Source organism: Musca autumnalis, unplaced genomic scaffold (assembly GCF_047663935.1).
Source record: "Musca autumnalis isolate F117 unplaced genomic scaffold, ASM4766393v1 scaffold_2, whole genome shotgun sequence".
NCBI lineage: Eukaryota > Metazoa > Arthropoda > Insecta > Diptera > Muscidae > Musca > Musca autumnalis.
In genome coordinates this window covers 216,324,530-216,348,448 of record NW_027411755.1, presented here as the reverse complement: position 1 = coordinate 216,348,448, position 23,919 = coordinate 216,324,530, and the positions used below count along the sequence as shown (strand labels likewise).

Below are 23,919 nucleotides of genomic sequence, written 5' to 3'. Positions count from 1 at the left end.
GGCTAATGTGTTAGTTTTTCCTTACATATTCATTAGAAAGGACATTCGTTCGAATACATTCGATCATATCAATATCGTTTCGGCCGAATCTTGCGAAAGTTTCTGTCGGTTTTCATTTTTTGGACGAGTATATTCTGGACGGAATTCTTCCGCGTGAGAAAATCTTAAAGCTTTCAAAATATGTGAAAGTGAAGGGGCAATACAAATCATAAGGACTGTGTACATGCAACAAAAATTATAAGCAATTCATGGCCAAGTTTCAAAGTGGATGTAAACCAACATTTTATTGTGATTAGTCTTAAAAGGAGAACCCCAGTTGTAAAGCTCAATAAAAGCAATTTTTTATGATTTTTCCGAGAACACTACGTAACTTTTTGGCAGATTTTTTCTCCATCTAAAAGAGAAAAATATTACGAAGTTTTGAGGCAGTCTACGAAACCCAGCTTTTATTAAAGCATTTTGCGGTGCCAACTCTAGCTCGAAAACTAATAAACCAATTGTCATATATTTTTGTGGCCGATTTCGAGAAAAACACAGTTTATATGCTGCGTACAAAATAAAATAAATTGTTCCCATCCAACTCTCATACTAAGGCAATATTGTTCCGATCGACTTAAAAATTTGACCACATATTCTATGCAATTTATACTTTCTAATTTTTTCTGAAATTTATAAGTAGGGATCACCCCTTAAACTAAAGTTCAGCGCTCACATTTTGAACTTTGGTGTGGAGTGGATAATTTTATGGAAATATTTGAAATATATTGTGGACACCACCCAGCACGTATGCAGATGGATGTCTTCTGGAAATAAAAAATTAGCACATTGAGATTTCGTGCATGAAAATATTCTACAAAAATGTTGATAGGAAAATTTTGTGTAGGGTCTGTCCACTAGAACAAGAAATCGATATTGTCATATTTTCATTGTCCTTTATCACTTTTACCCGATCCTTTTTTCATGAAAAACTATATGATTATGTATTTTATTGAATTTTGTATAATCTATTGATTGTGTAGAAAACTCGGATACACATGAACTATATCTGTTCCTTGCGAACGGATCCGGTTATTTGAATGTCTACATCTAAAGCCCTCATTGAGTATATAATGAATCCTAGAAGGAAAATTCGCCTTATGTCAGACATCTGAGTTATGGCGGGATGAATCTATCGTTGACCAACAACGATTTTATGATGCCCTGATTCAGAAGCGTAACCCTCCGAATTTCATATATAGTTAATAGATTATGCGGACTTTACCGAAATACATAAACATACAATTTTTTTGGAGAAAGTAATGGAGAAAGTAATATGCAAAAATATCCAAAAAACCTGGATAAAAAACTTCAAGTCAAAATCCGGGGGCTCGATTGTCACATTAGACATATAGTCTAGTATACTTTTTTGCTCAGTACAATCCCTAGGATCAGAAATTCCAGGCGCCCGTTAACATTTTTTCCTCCCATACAAATCGCACTGGCCTACTGCACATACATACACCGTCATTGCTGGAAAAGTTAGGTTACACATACATAAGTTCCCATCAAATCCCGGAAGGGACAAGGGAGACTTCTCTCATATCAATGAGTGCACGCCGATTCATATTGACTCACTGATATGGGACCTACTTTTTATCGCCGAGTCCGAACGGCGTGTCATACGACATCGCTTGTAGAGAAGTTTTTCATGGCTGAAATACTCAGGAAATGTCGCCAACATTACTGAGAGAAAAGTTAGGTTAATTTTCCTTATTTTATAATGGGCAGCCAAAGTTTGCATATACAGTAGTTTTGTATTCGAATCGCTGCATTGATATAATTAGCGTTAAAGGAGAGATAAATAGTTGTCGGAATATGTCCCAGAATAATGTAGACCAAATGAATAACTCTTGGATAATTTCCCCACACAAATTATGGTAAATTTCGTCCGCTAGATATACCCGATCATTATCCAAAAATATTGCCATTTTCCTTAACCAAAACTCTTACCTTGCTCAAAATTATATCAGTATTGAACTTTACCTGCTATTATAAACAATGCACATAGGTAAAGCTGTGTAATCCTTGAATATTCTATGCTGAAACTATGTTATCTGATCTCGTACATCAACATAATTGGTACCAATTGAAACGTCAAAGTTTCCTTCTTCAGGTGGGCGGAATGTGTCTTCCAGAAATAAAAATATAAGATACATATTGAAAATTTTACCAATTTTCACACAAAAGTTTTGGTCCATTTAACCGAATAAATATTATCTGATAATCATGTTAAGTTGCAACCACCTTCTTTGCCATAAACTCAAACATTACCCATAACCGTACTACTGGTGTGACCTACAGGGCCGCTACAAAATCGGGTAAAAATTTGCGTTTTTGGTCCATTTCACCTACTTAATATTTTGCGATCATCAATTCTGGTCCGAATCCGACCTCCATGGAAAATTTCGTGACGATTGGTCCATAATAATTTTACAAGTAGGGGTCACCCCTTAAGTCCTGTTAAGGAAATCGTTAAGTTCTTCTCGAAAAGTGTGGGTCAGTAGTGGGATTCTGTAACTCATTTTTGCTGTTATCGATAATTGTCGGTAAAATTAAAATGCTTATAATTTCGATAATTAACGAAATTTGTCGGTAAGTTGACGATGAATAAACAGTAGTCGCTAGCCTCTACCGACAGAAACAGTGTTGCCAACTTTTCTTTATGTTTTTAGTCATAATTTTGCGATTTAATTTTACCGATTTTTGTCGGTAACAGCAAAAATGAGTTACAGAATCCCACTACAGATCTAATCCGACGGCCCTAAGTGTCGAATGGCACGAGTGATCATTATGTAGAACTTTGTTCCTACTCCCTTTTAGCATGTCAGATATGAGCATTGCGTTTGGAGTAACAACTTGCCAGATCTAGTTGGATCTAGAACTTGCTGGTGGGACGGAACATTTATTAATGTTTGTGGTCTCTGTGAAGATGAAAAAGGTCTATACGAAAAATAGTAGTTGATGCCTTTAAAAATTATGTCACTCTAAAAGGCACGCTATATTATCTCGGTGCCTCAAACATATAGAAAAGATTTAATCTTAAAATGAACTTCAAAAAGAAACTGGGCATAAAGTAGAAATTGCATGCATGAATTGCATCACCATCCAAAGCAAACGAACAGAAAACAGAAAAAACCAAAGATAGATGAACAAAGCCATAACCATTACCCAAAAACCATATAATGGTGCAATTGAAGGGGATGGGTGCATAAAGAATGAACGAACGAACGAAAGAAACGTAAAGGAAAAACTTATGCCATTTGTGTTAATATAACCCCTGCAGTTCATCTCTAAGATTCTAGTCGTATACAAAAAAGAAGTTGTTTTCCATAGAAATACTACAACTGTGCACTGCACTGCAGCATGCGCTCACTTACCATTATGGGTAACAGCAATTCATGCGTTTCGTTGCCACGCCACAAATGTGAATCCTGCGGTACATTGGGTATTTCACATTCTAGCGAATTGATTTTCTCTTGCAAACGACTTAGAATGCGGGGTCGTACAATGGGTTTCATTGCGGATTTTGTGGGATTAGTTGAGTGTGAAGCAGTAGGCCTCCATGTGGGTGGCGGATAGACATATGAGGGTATAACAAATGGTGCATTAGAGGCGGTTTGTTGGGTTGTAGATGACGACAAGGGAGAAGAAGCAGATGCAGAAGAAGATGTTAAGGTATTTGATCTACTGATATCCTGTGGTTTTGAACTGGTCAAAGTAGTTGGATTAGTTGTTAGATGGGCTGCTGATGCTGCTGTTGCCGTGGCTGTGTTAGCATATCCTTCGTTATGTCCTGAAGGTGTTGTTGTAGAGGAATTAGTTGTTTGAGTTTTTTGAGTATTTTCGTTGTTATTACTGTTGTTGTTGTTGTTTGGTGTTATGGTTTTTATCAACAGTTTTGCTTTTTTCAATTCTTTGTGAAACTTTTTTGTGGTAGATGCCGATAGTAAGTCTCCTCCATTCACTTGAGCTGTGGAGATGGTGGTGGCTGCAATGTTAATTCTAGTGGTGGTGCTGGTAGTAGTGGTACTTGGCGTAGCAGAAGTAGGTGCTTGAGTGGAAATGTCACTCTTGTTGTGGGCCTTTGTAGATGGCGACTGTTGCACAGTTACCCTCTTTATGGCCAAACTTTTTTGTGGCTGTTGTTCATGGATTTCTTCTAGTTTGGCTATTTTCGGTGAATGCAAAACCGCAAAGCTATTCAAAGTCAAAGATGGCGTACCCGGTGCCGGTGCCACTGCTGGTGTTATGTCTTCTTCTTCTTTTAACATGTTCATGGAGTCCTTATCCATATGTGGTTGCGGCGGCTGCTGCTTGTTTTTATGCTGCAACATTTCATTGTAAAGCTCTTTGCTATTGTAAAACTTGGTTGTGGAAAATTCCGGCTGTAGTCGTGGCACATGCATGACATTCATGTCATGGCCTTGATTGAGGGCACCACTTCCAGATGCTGCTGCTGCTGATGGTGTGTCTTGTACTCCCGTTAGGGGAGGATTTAAATGTTGCCTTGGCTCATTTAAATTGCCGGTAAATTTGGTATTGGCAAAGTCAAAGTGTTGCATGGCATGATTGGCATCACTGGCTATGCGATGCATGGGAAAATCAAAACTTTTCTTAACACGACGCTCAATAAATTCCACAGGCCTCATAACTACCACATTGTGGGGGTGATTTGTTACCTGAGAACGATGGGTATTGGGTGGTGACTTTTCGTGATTTACCATTAATGAGAGGTAGGGTTTTGGTGTGGAATTCTCAACTATTTCTGGGCCAGCTTCTTTGGCCGCCAAAGTGTGTTGCTGTGGAAGAGGAGCTTCCATTGTTGTTGAGGTAACCTCTTCGTTGTCTTTCTTGTCATTTATGTCGGTGGCAAATTCTTTTAAACGGAATTTCTCTTCTATTTCTGTTATAACACCATCTTCTTCCTGTAAAACTTTTCCAGTGAAATCCACAGCCACTGGCGTGGCTGGATGTAAGTAGGGACTCCAATTAATGTTGTGTTCATAGGGTGATGTTGGTGCATACACTTTCTTTGATTCCCCATGTTTGTCCGGATGTTCGTAGTCTTCCACTTCGTTGGGCATGAGATTTTGTTTCCATTCCTGTTGCTCTATTAAATTTTTAGGTGTAAAAATTGTACGTTCTGCCAACAATTTATTGTTGGCTTCTTGTATGAGAGGCTTAAAATCATCCACAGATATTTGTTGTTGTTGTTCTGCATTTGATGTTTGAGGAGATGTAGCGATGTTTCTGCTACTGGTAGCATCAAAATGTAAATTCTCTACATTGTCCTCTGTTTGTGTCTGGGTTGTTGAAGGGGAGTTGTAGAAGCTGCTTGAAGTTTCCTTTCCATTTGAAATTTCCTCTTGAGGAGCAACAGTTCCTGGCAAAGTAACGGAGGTTGGGTCATCCATTTTAAATTGTTCAGGTTCTGTAACAATGTCCCTTTTTTCTTTCGTTTCTCGAGCAACAGCACCAATTGTTGTCAAAGGTATATTTTTTGTTGTTAATATTTTCTCCATATTTTCTTCTGTCTCCACCATACCCTTTTCTTCTCTCTCCACCTTCTCCATCCTATCATTATCTGTTGCTGTCGCTTTTAATGTAATCACATTGTTAGGTGGATTCACTGTCATTGTTTGTGCATTTCCGTTAACTTGTTGCTGCACGTCCGTTTCCTTTAGCATAGACACTTCCGTTGTTAATGTCTGTTGCTTTTGTTGTTGCTGCTTGCTGATTGTAGTTTGTTGTTCTGTCATTGTCATTGTTGGCATGATTTGTTGCTGGCCTTTTTCATCGTTGTCATCAGGAACAACAGCAGTGGCAGACGATTCTTTCTTAGTTTCTTTTTCATGGCTTTCGCTTTTATCAGCTGTTGCTGTTGTTAGTTTTTCACTATCACTGAGAATTGTTGTTGCTGGGGCATTTGAAGATGCCAGTGTTGGAGTATTGGTCTCAGCTAAAGCATTTTGTAAAGGTGTTGAAGCCATTAAAGACTCAGTTGTTGTTCTATGGGATAAGGAATCCCTCTTGGTTTCAGTGGCAACTGTTCCCTGGCTGGCCGGGGTATCGGTGTTTATTGTTACAACTTCTGCTGCTGCTCCTGGTGTAAAATGCAAATCATTTACTACTGCCTTGTCATTTGAAGACGTGCTAGATGCTATTACCCCTGTTGTTGTTGTCCCAGCATTTTCAAGAAGAATCTGATTCGTTGCTGTTGTTGCTGCTGCCATGGTATTTAATGCCAACGTTATTTGGCTTGTCATTAAAGCAAACACCATCAAGGCTATCCAATTGTTGGACATTTTTATATAGCCTTTCATTTTGTTAAATTATTTAAAAATTAGTTTTAATTGAATTTCATAAATTTCTGTTGCTTTCTTTTTGCGGAGAAATTTGTTTGTTGCCCGTTTGTCTTTTATTTTGTTACGGAATTTTCTGTCACGAAATTATCACAAAACAAACTTATAAATTGTTTGTAATTTTCCAAAATTGTTAGCATTTTATTTCCATTTAGCTGTTTGTGGTTGTTTTGTTGTTACATTTCCATGAATTTCTGTAACGAAAAGAATGGAGAAAAAACCACGGTTATTAATATTCATTATTTATTAATAATTATTGTTATAATTATAAGTGTGCTTGCGTGCATTTTGTTTGCCTCTTTATGTTAAATTGTAAATGAGTTTTAATTAATTGCATTGTTTGTGGTTTTTATTTAATTCTCAACCATTTAAATCATTTCGTCCATCATTGTAATTCCCTCCATTGACCAATTCGCTAATGGCAACTGATTGATGGGGGAAATTGTTGGTTTTTTGTTGTTGTTCACCGAAATAAATTGAGATATTGCTAGTGAACCCATATGTTTGCTGAATTGAAGCTGGGTTTTACATGGGAGAGTTTTATTTCAATGAGTAAGACTTTTTTACAAAAGCTAATAATTAACCTAACAAGCAAAAACACTATCAGACGATTTGCCCCACGTCGCCTAAATTCCTATTGGGCGGGAATCGATCGCACCGTGCAAGACATCTGCCCAGTATGCGGCATGGGCCCGCACGATACTAAGTACCTATTCAACTGCCCCGCCAAGCCATCTCATCTGACTCCAGTGGATCTGTGGTTACATCCCATCGAAGTAGCCAACTTCCTGGAACTGGAGATAGACCCAGAGCCTGATTGAATAGGAGAACGAACATACAAACATAATAATAAAACACTGTTACAACAACAACATTTGCCCCACAGAAATATGATTTTGAATTTGGAAAAAGCCTTTCCAGCTAATAAATCAAGGTATATATTACATTAATTTTTAAATTCATCATCAATTAAAAAAAACTGGGAATTTCTGGAAAAGTAGGAGTAACGTCAAAAAACTACCGCGTAAAATTACGCTTACGCAGTTTTCTTCATAAAACGACCGGAGTTCATTTAAATAACAAGTGGGCTAGGTAGTTCAATTGAAATAGTCTGGCACAACTCTACTTACTTACTTAGCTGGCCCATTACAGAACATTTGTTCTATATGCCGAACTAAGAAATGATCTCTATTTCTCTCTGTCTATTGCTTCTCTATCTGGAATACCGCGCCATTTATTCTTTGGTCTGCCAATTCTGCGTGCACCGACAAGCGGCTCATATTTATACGCCTTTTTAGCGGGTTTACCGCTCATTTTAATGTCATGTCCTAGCCAACGCAATCGTTGCATCTCAATACGTCGTGGTATAGCAGATACCGCTCGTGGTTCATGCGACGTCGATATTCACCGTCAACGCAGATTGATCCGTAGATCTTTCGAAGGATTTATCTCTCAAACACACCAAGCACTGCCTTATCTGCTTGCGCAAGTACCCAGGATTCAGAACCATACATCAGCACGGGTAGTATCAGTGTTTTGTAAAGCGATATTTTTGTTTGACGAGATGTGGCTTTGTTTTTAAACTGCTTACTTAAGCCAAAGTAGCATCTGTTAGCCAATACAATTGTTCTTTTTATTTCACAACTTATGTCGTTAGTTGTGTTTACGGCGGTGCGGAGGTAGACGAAGTCTTTTACTACCTCAAAATTATAGGAACCAACGCCAACAGTTGGCCCAAACCCTATGGACGCATTGCGTGTCGACACCATCAATTTAGTCTTCCCGCCGTTTACCGCCAGACCCACTTTAGCAGATTCTCCTTCGACCTTCATAAAGGTATCTGTTACTTCTTTTACTGAGCGTCCCATGATGTCTTTATTATCAGCATAAGCAAGTAACATGTTGCAATTGGTGTAGATTGTGCAATTTATTTTGAAGTTTGCCTCTCGAATAACCTTTTCCAGCAGGATGTTGAAGAGATCACACGAGAGGCTGTCTCCTTGCCTGAAACCTCTTTTGGTACAAAATTCTTCGGAGAGGTTCTTTCCTATTTTAACTGAGGATCTCATGTCAGTTAAAGTCATTTTACAAAGCCGAATGAGCTTTGCGGGGATACCAAATTCAGACATGGCCTGGAATACCTTTGAACGTAGTGGGCTGTCGAAGGCTGCTTTATAATCGACAAAAAGATGATAGGTGTCGATTTGCATCTCTTGGATCTTCTCCAGGATTTGCCGCAGGGTAAATATCTGGTCAATGGTGGACTTGCCATGTCTAAAGCCGCATTGTATGGCCCAATTATCTCGTTGACCATAGGCTTTAGTCGTTCTCACAATATCCCTGACACGATCTTGTAGGCAATCGGGAGTAGACTTATGCCCCTATATTTAGAGTCTTATCTCCTTTCTTATGGACGGGGCACTCAGGTTCCAATCGTCGGATACTCGTTCTTCCTGCCAGATAGTGCTAACTAGCTGATGAATACACCTTATCAGCTTGTCGCCTCCGGTTTTGAACAGCTCGGCTGGTAAGCCATCGGCTCCTGCTGCCTTATTATTCTTCAGCCGGTTTATTGCTGTCTTTACCTCATCTTGGCTGGGCGATATACAGTCAATACCATCTTCTGGGATTGGATCTATGGTATCTTCGTCGTCTTCGCTGGATACCAACAGGTTTGAAAAATGCTATTTCTATATCCTGAGCACACTATCTGTATCAGTTACCAAATTACCTTGCTGGTCTCTACAGGAGGAGGTGCCTGTACCAAAGCCATCAGTTTGATGCTTCACTCTTTGGTAGAATTTTCGGACTTCTGTACGTCTCGATTTTTTCACACTCCCACTTTTAAATCTCTCTCTTTTTGCTGCGGAAAAGACGTTTCTCCTCTCTCCTTTTCTCCCGATACCTTTCTCGTGCGCTACGCGTTGCTACGGATTGTAAAGTAGCCCTATATGCCGCATTTTTCTCCTCGGTAGCAGCACGACACTCCTGATCATACCATGGATTCCTTGGTTGAGGTCTTTGGTATCCAAGTATGGATTTTGCGGCTGTTTGCATGGAGTGAGCAATGCTTTGCCATTGCGCTGATATGTTATCGGAATGAGGAGTGCTTTGATTAAGCAATTGGGCTAGTTGAGTTGAATACGCTGTGGCTGTCTGTTGTTATTGCAGCTTACCGATGTCTAATTTCGTGTTGTGTCTGTTCGCACTTTATTTGCTACTCTTAACCGGGTGCGTACCTTTGCTGCAACAAAGTAGTGGTCCGAGTCTATGTTTGCTCCTCGGACCGAACACACATCCAACACGCTCAATGAATGTCTTCCATCTATCCCAACGTGATCAATTTTAGTTCTTGTTTTCTGATCTGGAGACAGCCAGGTGCCCTTATGGATATCGAGATGTTTAAATCTGGTGCTGCTAACTACCATGTTTTTTGCCGCTGCGAAGTCTATCAGCCGTATGCCATTGCCAGATGTTTCATTTTTGAGACTGAATTTTCCGACTTTTAGGCCAAAGATATTTTTCTTTCCAATTTTGGCATTAAGATCGCCTAGAATAATGTTAATGTCATGGGCAGGACAACGATCATATGTTTCTTCTAAACTCCCATAAAATATATCTTTGGTCTGTTCGTCCTTGTTTTCAGTTCAGCATGAGCGCAAATAAAGCTGATGTTAAAAATTTAGCTTTTATTCGAATTGTAGCAAGTCTTTCATTCACGGGTGTGAAGCTGGAGACCAGGTGTTTTAACCTCCGACCAACTACAAATCCGCAACCAGACTCATGCTTTATGCCATGGCAGCTATAATACAGTACGTCACCTTTAGGTGTTGTTGTGACTCCTTTCCCATTCCATAGTATTTCCTGTATGGCAGTAATGTCGGCCTTGTACTTTTCAAGTACATCTGCCAATGCGTAAACTGCACTTTCTCTATAAAGTGTGCGAACATTCCAGGTGCAGATTCGCAGATCATGGTCCTTAAAATGTTTGCGGGGGTCGTCAACTTTAGAGGGATTTGTTTTTCTTTTGTTTTTTTAAAGTAAGCTGCTTTTTCTAGGGAGGGTTACTAACCCGGCGCCTAAACCCAAGTTTTTAACGTTCTTATGGGTGAACGCGCGGCACATGTTAGCTCACTACCTTTAGCGGGTGTTAAAAGCAGATCCCCAGGTGATACCACGGGGTGGTCAGTGTCCAATTGAGATGAGAGAGGGACCAAGATAAATCCTGGACTTTGCCATGTTAAAGCCGGTCAGGACCGTCCCTTGGTATCTCTCATCGTCACAACTCTACATGGAAGGTAAATGTAGCTCTTTACAAACAAACCACAAGGATAAAGGAAACCCACTTACTTGTTAGACAGTAGTACCGTTATGTAACCGCTTTTTTATCAAGGGAGTAATTTGTCGAAATATGCCCCCTGAATTTAAAATATGGAATTAAATTTGGATATTTTTCCACAGAAATTAGGATCAATTTCACACGCTAAGTACTACCCGAGCATTAGCCAAATTTATTGGCATATTCCTTGATCAAAACTTTTATTTCGTGAAAAAATTTTACTGAGGCTTCTAGCCTGATTATGATTACACTACACACATTTAAAATTTTGGAATCAGACTGTACCTCTGTTATCTGAACACGTACATCAAAATACTTGGCATCAGTGGAAATATCAAGAGTTCCTCTTGTAAATACAACCTACTTGGGTGGAACATATCTTCCAGAAAAAAGATAAAGTCACTACATATGTATATAACAAATTTTCGAAATATTCAAACAGTTTTGCAGAATTTGGTTCCATTTAACCCGCTAAATATTATCTCATAATAACGCTTAATTATAAGCTTTTTCCTTGTCGTAAACCCAAACCTAACATAAAATTTCGCACCGATCAGACTACCATTGCCACCTAGAGAGCCGATGCAATATCGGATAAAAGTTTTGTTTTTGGGCCATTTCATCACAAATATTTCATCCCCAAAAACTAATCGTTTCTATTATGGTTAGAACCCAACCTCCATACAAAATTTCGTGACGATTAGTTTTTAATTACGGTCTGGAATTAGATTAAAATTTTTAAAGGACGGACGGAGGGACACAAAACTCAAAATCGCTATATCTCGTCGAGATATGAATTTTAGTACCACATTGGGGTCTACGAAGAATATTTCGCGGTGTTACATGAATTATCGAAAAACAAACTTATAATACCCTTTCCACATTGTGGTGTAGGGTATAATTAGTAGGTTGTTGCTGGTTCTGGAACAGATCAATATTTGTTTCTATGTACATGATTTAATATGAATAATGATGCGTATACGTATTATTCGCTTGTTCTCATTGATTTATTATACGCCTATAATCTCTATTCGTTAAATTTGTCATTCCGTTTGTAACTCATCAAAATATTCATCGGATACCCTATAAAGTATATATATTCTTGATAAGGGTAAAATTCTAAGTTGATATAACCATGTCCGTCTGTTTGTAATTTGGTATAGAAGTTTTTATTACTCCTAGGATGTTTCGATGGGCTATATAGGTCAACGTTTTGATATAGCACCCATAGAAAGGTACCACCCGATTTTCGGTATTTTGTAGGTTTTAGCCTCATTATCACACCAAAATGAAGTTGCGTACTTAGTCTTCGTTGGGGGTAAGAAACTTTTACCCAGAAAATTGTCGGTATTGGTCTACGCCTTAGTATAGCCCCCATAGAACCGTACCTTCCGATTTCGGGAATTTTGAAGGTTGTGGACTCAATATTCCACCGAAATGGCTGAAATTTGGTATTTGGTCCCCATATGGGGCATTAACGTTCCATATGAACTTGGTCGGTATAGGCCCCCGCTTTCATATAGCCCCCCCCTAGAACGGTACCATCGATTTTCGGTATTTTGGAGGTTTTAGCCTTATTATCACACAGAAATGACTTTAATTTGGTACATAGTCTTCGTTGGGGGTATAACATTTTCTCCCAGAAATTTGTCGGTATAGGTAAACGTCTTCATATAGCCCCATAGAACGGTACCTCCCGATTTTCGGTATTTTGTATGTTTTATCGGAAATTTGGTATTAAGTCTTCTTTGAGTCTAAAAACTTTCCGACAGACAGTTGTAGGTAAAAATCGATTTTGTAGGTTAGGCACATTGTTTTATCGAGCTTTCTGAAATTTGGTAGTTAGTCGTCTTGACAAACGAAAGGAAACTAATTGATCCATTTTACTTCAATACAACTTGTGGTGGAGGGTATAACAGGTTCGGCTCTCAGCATTTATGATAACGAGGGTATATACAATTTCATACGGGCAAAATGTCCCTCATCGAAATAATGGTTTTAGAAACCAAGTATGTTGGGACGTAATGTGTTTCAGACAATTTGGAGTTGATTTAGCCATGTCCGTCCGTCTGTCGGGCTGGCTGGCTGGAGCGCACGATAACTCTCGAACGGATCTGCCGATTCGGTCCAAAATGTGGCCTTCGTAATAATTTGTGCAAACTTAGTTTAAGTTCGAGGATAAGCCATATCGGTCCACTCCTTCCGGTACCTCCCCCACAAAAGTTCGAAAATGTTCGGAAAATTTGTGCGCACGATAACTCTTGACGGAAGCATATGACTCGGTCCATACTTTGCACATCGTGAAATTTCTACCAGACTTAGATAAAGTTGCAATATGGACTCAATCGGTCCACTCCTTCGGATACCTCCCACACAAAAATTCGGAAAAGTTCAGTTTAGGACCTGCTCTCGAATCGCTTTGATTTTTGTTGTAGCAGTTTGTATTCACTGACCCCCATACGACGGTACAAGCTTCATCAGAGGCAAGTCCATACTTCCTGAGAAAATAGCCTGAAAGTTAAAAAAAACCCATATGACACCGTGTGTAGTGGTTGGAGCGCAAGATAACTCTCGAACGGATCTGCCGATTCGGTCCAAAATGTGGCCTTCTTAATACTTTGTGCAAACTTAGTTTAAGTTCGAAGATAAGCCATATCGGTACACTCCTTCAGGTACGTCTCCCACATAAGTTCAAAAATTTCCGGGAAAATTGTGTGCACGATAACTCTTGATGGCAGTGACCGATTTGGTCCATACTTTACACATCCGAATATATCTAGCAGATATAGATCAGGTTCGAATATGGACTATATTTGTCCACTTGTCCACCTGCTCTCGAATCACTTTGATTTGTGTTGAAGAAAATTGCATTCGCTGCCTCAATTACGAAAGTAAAAGTTTGTTCAGGAGCAAGTCCATACTTCTCGAGAAAACAGCCCGAAAGTTGTACAAAAAACCCCTACGGCACCATATGTAGTGGCTGGAGAGCTCGAACAGACTACTGCGTTCGTCCACACTTTGGATATTGCAATATTTCTTCGAATATTAGATGAAATTTGAAGGTTGTGCTTATAGGTCCACTCTTTCCTGTACCTCCTCCACAAAAGTTCGAAAATATTCGCTAAAAATGTTACGCGCGATATCACATAGACGTAGCAACCGATTTGGTTCAAACTTTGTATCTATAAATATTGTCAAAACTTAGTTTATGTTCAAATTTGGGCCCTATCTGTTCAATCCTCACAAATGTTCAAAATTTTTGTGTGGTTAAGGGTCTGTTCTAGGATCCTTTGGACATTTTTACCAAACGTTTTCCTGTGATAAAAAAGCCCTATCTATCGATATTTTTGCAAATTTTTGAACTTTAATCCTATCCATGCTTTTGTCGGTTCATACGCCCAAAATTTTGAAAACCCCCCTAAACACGTAAGTTTTTTTTTTGGGAAAAAAGTATTTCAATCAACACAGGCTAAGAGTAAATCTCTGTCGGCAAAGCCGACTGAAACTTTTTTACTTGTTTCAAGTAACAAATTACCACGGGCTAATATAAATCGGGGTGCCTATGATCCAATATGAGTCGGAACAAAGTCTCTCTTGTCCCTTTTGGGATGTTTGTAGAATAATTATTATTAGAATATCCACAAGCACCAAACAAGGGAATCGATAAAAATCTCTGGCGAGCTTCGAAACTATAGTCATCCTTACCGTACCTATTGGTAAGTGATGACCAATTTTCTCTACAAATACACTGTATAAAATATTAAAACAACGATGATTTATAAGGTGAGTCTTATTTCAAAAAATATATATAAGTCATCATCCCAAGCAATCCTGCACCTTTTTAATTATATCTACTGAATTTACTTCACACTTCCTTGTCGTAAAAAGCACCACCCCGTGGCAGAGAAACACCAACAAAAACTTCAACTAAAATTTCATTCTTTTAAATTAAATAGAAACAATTTCAAAGTTAATATTTACATTAAACTAACTAAATACTATTTTCGCTATGCTTCAAAGAATTCGTATTAAATCATTTGAATTGAATATAAAACATATTATATAAGTCTCAATTATGAATTACTTGTGTTTGTTTTTCAGTTGTGTTTTTGTTTTACTTCGATGGATATTTTCAATCGTTTATTTAAATAAATATTTAAACTCTTTTATTGTTGTCTTAAGTAAATATTTACCCAAGTGAAAATTTAATGTCTTTGACTTGAAGAACAAAATCAATTTGAGCGTGTTCGAGATTATTTCCCCTGAAAAACAATAACGAAAATACTTGCCTATGTAAGACTGAGTGAGTTTGTGTGTGTGTATTACAGTGTTTTTTATGGTTCACTGAGGAAATACAAAAATCCCTTAATGCAAATTCAAAATAATACTTCTATTGAAGCGAACGCCAACAGCGAGAAGAAGAAAACACTTGCCAAAGTTTTTTTGTGTCTTTCGATTATCCTTGGAAAATTGATTTTTATCGTTAGGGACAACGAGGAAAACAATAATAGTCGTAAATATATGTATATGTGTGAGTGTGTGTAAGTTTACAAAAAGTACAAAATGGAACAAAGCACTAGAAAACAACACAAGCTGGAGATTTAGAAAGTACTTTTTTGTTATGGGAATCTCAGCCGAGAATAATAGAAAAAAAGGAAGGAAGACTCCAGAGGATGTGTCACACATGACTGCTGTACTTGCAATTATTGGGTAAGTTCGAAGCATTCAAAGGATAAAGGTTCAATGAACTAAACAAATGAAATGGAAGGAAAGAGGTGGGATTTTGCTAAATAGGAAGAAAAATAATCGATTTAGTCCCAAACTGGGAAAAATTGTGTAATTAGATAATATTGTCTTAAAATGAGCCTTGCGTGACAATATATTCTATCGAATTTTTTGTTTTGGGCGAAGGGTTCCGGAAAAGAAGAATTTGTCTATCTAATTTTACTTTTTTAGCATTTGTATGTAGTAATGCCGAACAAACGGTTTTGTTCCTTTAAATGAAAACCATGGAGGTTAAGCAGGCTTAATTTGATACCATCTGCATTGTCATAAAATGTAAAGGCCTCGGTGCACAAACAACAAGGCTTTCTTGTTTAAGCCATTTCTGGTAAAAGAATAAAGAACGGTCGAGCCAAATTCGAACTAGGTTGTCTTTTGTTTTTTAGTATTTTACCAGAAATAACTTAGGCAAAAAAGCTATTCACATTTAAAAAAACCATCAAAATAACGAAAATCCGGTGGTTCTATAGGGCCTATATCAAAACGTGGATCTTTACCGAACATTCTCAGCCGGCAAATTTTGTACCCTCCAAGCTCCCGAAAATCAGAAGGTACCTCCTCTTTGCAGAAATGCAAATAAATGCATACCGTATTTTATATATTCCGGTAGGATAACGCGGCTAAAACCTTCAAAGTACCGAAAATAAGGGGGCTAAAGTTCTGTGTCCTGAGGGAAGGTTTTTGGTCCCAAAGAGGACTAAGTACACTTCTATGGGGGCTATATGAAGACATGGACCTATTCTCACAATTCTCTTCTGAAATATTTTATACTGCCATTGAAAACTAAACGCGAAGACGGCCACAACCTTCAATATACCGAAAATCAGCCATTTCGGTGGGATATCGAGGCCACAACCTTTAAAATACCAATAGTCGGAGGTACCATTCCGTGGGGCTAAATAATGACGAGTACCCATACAGACAAATTTCAGGTGGAAAATCTAGTCCCCCCAACGAAGACTAACTTCCAAATTGCAGCCACTCCCACCAAAATACCGAAAATCAGGAGGTACTGTTCTATGGGGGCTATATTAAGGCGTGGATCTCTACCGACACATTCCTGGGGAAGTTTTATACCCCCAACGAAGACTAAATTCCAAATTTCAGCCATTTCGGTTGGATATTGAGGCCACAACCACCAAAATACCGAAAAAGGCGTTGACATACACCGCCACTTTCAGGTGGAAAATCTAGTACCCCCAACGAAGACTAAAAGGGTGGAAGGTTTTACATACCATGCGAAGACTAAATAAAAAATCTCAGCGATTTCGGTGGGATATTGAGGCCACATCCACCAAAACAACGAAACCCGGGAGGTACCGTTCTATGGGGGCTATATCAGTACGTGGGTCGATATAGCCCATTTTCAATACCAAACATTGTAGGAGTAATAGAAACTTCTATACCAAATTATGAACTCTATCGTAAAACTTGCGAGCTGTATCTTGATTTCAGCAGACGGACAGACGGATATGTTTAAATCGACTTAAATCGAATTTTATGCTGATCAAGAATATATGTATATACTTTAAATGGTTTCCGAAGAATATTTCGATGTGTTACGAACGGAATGTCAAATTGATTTATACCCTCCATTTTAAAAATTGAAGCGATAAGCGTATTGCCCATTGCCGCGAAAGTGTTGAATGTACGATCGAATTAGGAGAAAACATAGGTTGTTACAGAAGATTTCACACTAGGGTTATGACTTTTTTACAACCTCATAACCCTGTATCGTAGCGTGATAAGTTTCTTCATAAGATTACATAAAATCTTAATTATAAGGTGATTCGGTGAATAAACCTCACGCACAAAATGATTTTAAAATTTGAATTTATCAGAATTATGGACAATTTTGTGAAGTCAATGTAAGCAGATATATAATTGAAAATAAACTGTAGATCCACATGAGATGACCAAACTGACATAACATTTGTTTCTCAATATATTTTTTTAATTCGGAGAATCATAAAAATGTCGTAAACGATTTTTTCAAAGATATAATTTTTTAACAAAAAAAAAAAAACAAATTCAAAATTTTTTTCAAAGTGGTTGGTGCATTACCCTTACCAATATTTTAATAGAATAAACGTTATTTTAGTTATTAGTAGGATTAAGTTTACCCATATCCAGAAGTCTCCCTTGTCCCTTATGGGATGTTTGTGGAACAATTATTATATTATAAGTTTATCCATTCGTGCCAAAGGAAATAATTTTTGAGAATTTTTTTTCATTTCATAAATTTTTTCAAAAAATATTATTTTATATTTCAATGGATTAAACGTTAGTTTAATGATTAATAGGCAAAAGTTCATTCATTCAAGCTGCAGGAAATCGTTTTTGAAAAAAGGTCAAAAAGTCATAACCGTAGTTCACACACTGTTGATTATCTATACTTATAAAAGAGTTCAGTAATGATGACTCACTGACTGACTGACTGATAAGCAACGCCCAGACTAAACGGCTAAAGCTAGAATCTTGAAATTTTGGGTGAGGGTTACTCTTGGTCCGAAGGTGTCAGATAAGGCTGGATTTTTGGAAATTCGAACTAGAACTGTACTAAAAGTACTAAATATGGTACCCTTTGTATTAGGCAAACGCGAAGAGCTAGAATTCTGAAATTTGGAATGAGGTTCACTGATGGAGAGTTAGAAAGGTGTACCAAATGGTTTTTGGAAATTCGAACTATAAGTGTACGAAAAGTACTAAAAGTTACTAAATTTAGTACTTTTTGGTATTACGTGAACGGATAGAGCTAAAATCTTGAAATTTGGAATGAAAATCAAGGTTTAGAAGATAAGTTGATATAATGAGGTGGTTTTAAAAACGTGTACTCATGCGTACGAATAGTACTAAATGGTACTAAATTTGGTACAATTTGAATTTGGGCGAACCGATAAAGTTGGAATTCTGAAATTTGGAATTATTATTACTGTTGGAGCATAGGTTTGAGATATGGAGGTAGTTTTCGAAATTCGTACATATGGGTACGAAAGGTACTAAATAGTACCAAATAAGGTACAATTTGGATTTGGGGGAACGGATGCAGCTGGAATCCTGAAATTTAGAATTAGGATAACAGTCGGGGTGTAGGATAGGGGTATTTTGGAAATTCGTACTTTTGGGTACGAAAAGTACTAAATGGTACCGAATTTGGTACAATATGAATTTAAGTGATCGGCTAGAGCTGGAATAGTGAAATTTGGAATTAAGATTATTATTGGAGTGTGGGATTGGGATACTTTTGGAAATTCGTACTTATGGCAACGAAAAGTACTAAATGGTACCAAATTTGGTACAATTTTGATTTGGGTGATCAGATACATTTGGAATCCTGAAATTCGAAATTAAGATTACTTTTGGAGTGCTGGATAGAGGTAGGTTTGGAAATTCGGACCTATGGGAACAAAAAGTACTAAATTGTACTAAATTTGGTACAATTTTGATTACGGTAATCTGATGCAGCTGTAATTCTGAAATTTGGAATTAAGATTACTGTTGGCGTGTAGGATTGAGGTAGTTGTGGTTATTCGTACTCTTGGGTATGAATAGTACTAAATAGTACCAAATTTGGTACAATTTGGATTTGGGTGAACGGATATAGCTGAAATTCCGAGATTTGGAATAAGGAGTACTATTGGAGTGTAGGATTGATAAAGTTTTGGAAATTTTTAGTTATGGGTAGGAAAAGCACTAAATTTGGTACAATTTACATTTCAATGATGGGATACATTTGGAATCGTGAAATTCGGAATTAAAATTGCTGTTGGAGTGTAGAGGGAGTTTTGCAAATTCGTACTTTGGATACGAAAAGTACTAAATGGTATCAAATTTGGTACAATTTGGACTACTGTGATCGGATGCAGCTGTAATCCCGAAATTTGGAATTAATATTACTGTTGGCGTGTAGGATTGAGGTAGTTGTAGAAATTCGTACTCATGGGTACGAAAGTACTAAATGGTACCAAATTTGGTACAGTTTACATTTTGGTGAACGGATATAGCTGGAAACCCGAGATTTGGAATAAAGAGTACTGTTGGAATGTAGGATTGATAAAGTTTTGGAAATTTTTAGTTATGGGTAGGAAAAGTACTAAATTTGGTACAATTTGGATTTCAGTGATAGGATACATTTGGAATCGTGAAATTCGGAATTAAAATTGATGTTGGAGTGTTGATAGAGGTAGGTTTAGAAATTCGTACTATGGATACGAATAGTACTAAATGGTACCAAATTTGGATTTGAGTTATCGGATATATCTGGAATCCTGAAATTCGGAATTAAGCTTATTGTTTGAACATAGCACTGTGGTAGTTTTGAAAATTTGTACTTATGGGTACGAAAAGTACTTAATGGTACAAAATTTGGTACAATTTTTCATTTCGGTGATCTGATGTAGCTGCCATCCTCAACTTTGGAATTAAAATACCTGTTGAATTGTAAGATTGATCAAATTTTGGAAATTGTTAGTTATGGGTAGGAAAAGTACTAAATTGTACTAAATTTGGTACAATTTGGATTTGAGCGAATGGGTAGAGTTGGAATCAAGAAATTTGGAATTAAGATTACTGTAGGAGTGCAGGATTAAGATATGGAAGTAGTTTTTGAAATTCGTACTTATGACTACGAAAAGTACTAAATTTGGTACAATTTGGATTTGAGCGAACGGCTAGAGCTGGAATCTTGAAGTTTGGAATTAAGATTACTGTTGGGGTGTAGGATTGAGGAAGTTTTGGAAATTCGTACTTATATGTACGAAAACTACTAAACGGTACTTCATTTGGTACAACTTGGATTTGAGCGAACGGGTAGAGCTGGAATCAAGAAATTTGGAATTAATATTACTGTTGGAGTGTAGGATTGAGATATGAAAGAAGTTTTGGAAATTCGTATTTATGAGTACGAAAAGTACTAAATTTGGTTCAATTTGGATTTGAGCGAACGGCTAGAGCTGGAATCTTGAAGTTTGGAATTAAGATTACTGTTGGGATGTAGGATTGAGGAAGTTTTTGAAATTCGTACTTATATGTACGAAAAGTACTAAACGGTAGTATATTTGGCACAACTTGGGTTTGAGCGAACGGTTATAGCTGGAATCTTGAATTTTGGAGTTAACCTTTAACTTTGGAGGTGAAAATGTAGGACGTACTTTTTGACGTGGTGGTAAATTTTACCACTATACATATTCTTAAATATTTCTTTATATATTTTCTATTTTTTATAATATTTTGCATTTTTTGCATGATATTGTGTCAGCAAATAATAAAATAATATCAAATCAAACCACACTCTTTGTTTATATAGAAAATTAGGCTCTACATTTCACAGACCTTTTTTTAATCCAACAAAAAAGACATATTTTATTTTTAGAAGAAATAAATAATATAACAATACTTAAAAACGTGAAATGACATTTTTTGACAGTCTTGCCTACATATTTAATAAAAATACAGAGATCATTCAAAAACACACGTTTTTTAAAAATCTGCAGGGTACCAAATAGTTGAATTATCATTCATAGTGATCGCACACTGTACACATACATATGGGTATGATGCAACCTATTAACATTCCTTTATTGGATTGGAAACAGGTATGTGTAGTTTTTTTGTTATGCCTACTAAGCATATATAACATATTTCGAGTCTCTGGGATATATTTTGGATGGGGCTATTGAGTCCTTGCCCAAGATCCTAGTAATAATTTAACGTAAGTAGCCTTTGGTTATGTTGAATTCGGGATCGAACATCACCGTCAACGTTGCTGAACTTATCGTCCTCTTCTAGCAATTGCCTTATTATAGGAACACTGATTTGCTGTGAAAATGGATTAATTGAAAATGCAGAATATATAATTCATATGCCGAGTTTGACGTGTGGTCAAAACTTTTCCATGAAATTCATACGTCGTATTGGACGTGGGGTCATTATACCCTACACCACTATGTGGTAAGGGGTATTATGTCTTTGTGCATTTGTATGTAACATACAAAAGGAAACGAAATAGACCCATAGTTCCTTTTGGGGATATACATATAATCACTTTTTGAGTCGATTTATGCATGTCCGTCCGTCTGTCTGTCTGTCTGTCTGTCTGTCCGTCTGTCCATGTATTTTTGTTCGCAACGTACAGGTCGCATTTTTTGTCCGATTCAGCTGAAAATTGGGGACTACAACTTTTTTAGCCATAGGAAGAACGCTATTGCTTTTGGTGAAAATCGGTTCAGATTTGGATATAGCCCCCATATATATTTTCGCCCGATTTCACGTATTTGCTGCACCAAACACGCTATATACGTCCAATTTTGATGAAATTTTGAATGTGTGATTGAATTCTGTCTAGAAATTAGTGTGCCAAATTATATAGAAATCGGTTCAGATTTGGATATAGCTCCCATATATATTTTCGGCCGATTTCACGTATTTTCTGTACCAAACACGCTATATATTTCCGATTTCGATGAAATTTGGAATGTGTGACTGAATTCAGTCTAGAAATAAATGTGCCAAATTATATCGAAATCGGTTTAGATTTGGATATAGCACCCATATATATTTACGACCGATTTCGCGTATTTGCTGCTCCAAACAAGCTATATAAGTCCGATTTCAATGATATTTGGAATGTGTGACTGAATTCGGTCTGGAAATAAATGTGCCAAATTATATTAAAATCGGTTTAGATCTGGATATAGCTCCGATTTATATTTTACATATTCACAGTGGTGTAGGGTATCATATAGTCGGCCCCGGCCGACTTTGATCGTTTCCTTACTGGTTTTTTTACATAGGATACTTACGTTAGTTTGGAGGTGGTGGTAAAATATTCTCTGTGCCACAGTGACAAGAACTTGGACGTGGGGTAATTTTTACACCACCGTAAGCATATCTCCTCACTTGCTAGTCATATGACAACCAAAACATTACTGCCTACTTATGTTAAGGAAATATGAAGATACAGAGAAAATTAGATCAATCGCTCAAATCATTTGACAGTAATTAACAAAATATGATCGAAGGGGTAAAATTTACCCCCACCTCCACAGTTAAAGGTTAATATTACTGTTGGGGTTAGTTTTGGAAATGCGTACTTAGTTTTGGAATTGCGTACTTATGCTTACAAAAAGTACTACATTTTGTACAATTAGGATTTGGGTGAAATTATAGCGCTCGAATCCTAAAATGTGGAATTAGGTACACTAATGGTACCATGTATGGTACAATTTTGTATTGGATGAACGGATAGATCTGGATTCGTGAGATTTGGAATTAAGATTACTGTTATCATTTGCTTATAACGTCCGATTTAAGAAATATGTGCCATAAATATACGAAAAGTTGTCAATGGACCAGGATTTGGTACAATTTGTTATTGTGTAAAGGGAATTTTGAAATAATAGGAGGAAGTTCGTATTTATGTATTTACATGTAATGTACTTAATAGTTCTATAATTGGTTTTAGGGGAACAGATAGAGCTGGAAATGAGGATGGCGGTTGTTGGGTTAGGCCGTATTTGCGCTGAGAACCTCAATTAAAATATCTCAAAAAATGTGGATTGCTCTTGATGTGTAGGCGTGACGAAAATCGAACTAAAGTGGTACATATTAGTACACAAAATGTTTCCACCATTCTATATTATATATTGTTTATTTGTTTGTATATTTAACGCATACGAAGTAGCGGGCACTTTGCTAGTATCGAATAAACAATAAACATAATCTAAAAAATAATAATCACATTAGACAGAGCAGAATACTCTAGTCAATATAACCAATTGCATAAGGAAATCACCTCTCCACTCGAAAGCATATCATCGCAATGGCAAAGTTGTTGCCTATACATGGGAAAAGCCGGAACATCTGTAATAACCTATCAGATGCCTCCAACAATGAAGCTATGGTGATCCTGCACCGAGGAGAAAAATGTCACATATGTATAAGGGTATACATGCAACAGCTAATACACTAGAGATGTATGCGGTGAAAAGAAAGGGGAACAAAATTCGGAAGTGCAAAAAATCGAAATGCACATGAGCTAAAATTATGCAAAAAAATCTATTTAAAAGGGCAACATTAAACTGATCGATTCCGTAGAGTGCCCATCCTTGTCTAGAGCTGGTCAGGGCAATCTACTCGTAGTAGCAGATACACATAAAGTGCTAACTAGTGGTATACAGTAATTTTTTTGGTCCTTTATTTAATTCATCAATATTGAAAATTTGTAAACATTTGCTATATGCGCAAAAATATGAAAAATTGAGTTTTCCATTTTAAAAAAATTTAGCAAATTTTTTGATGCTACATAAATGATTTTTGGTACAAAGAATAAGAAAATAATCGTCATTCCAAATCTGCTTTTGTAACTAATGTTTTCCATAATCCGACTTAGGTTTTTAT

At 37.1% G+C, this 23,919-nt stretch overlaps 1 protein-coding gene across 5 annotated transcripts in view; it reads right to left on the bottom strand.

Annotated features, from left to right (window-relative positions):
• wry (delta and Notch-like EGF repeat containing weary) overlaps positions 1-23,919 on the bottom strand; it is a 260,765-nt gene that overhangs the window by 169,602 nt on the left and 67,244 nt on the right. For all 5 annotated transcript variants that reach the window (XM_073970872.1, XM_073970871.1, XM_073970873.1 and 2 more), the window contains one exon: positions 3,417-6,595. In XM_073970872.1, coding sequence (XP_073826973.1) covers positions 3,417-6,362 — 2,946 coding nt within the window. In that variant the 5' untranslated portion in view covers positions 6,363-6,595. The remainder of the gene's footprint in view (positions 1-3,416; positions 6,596-23,919) is intronic.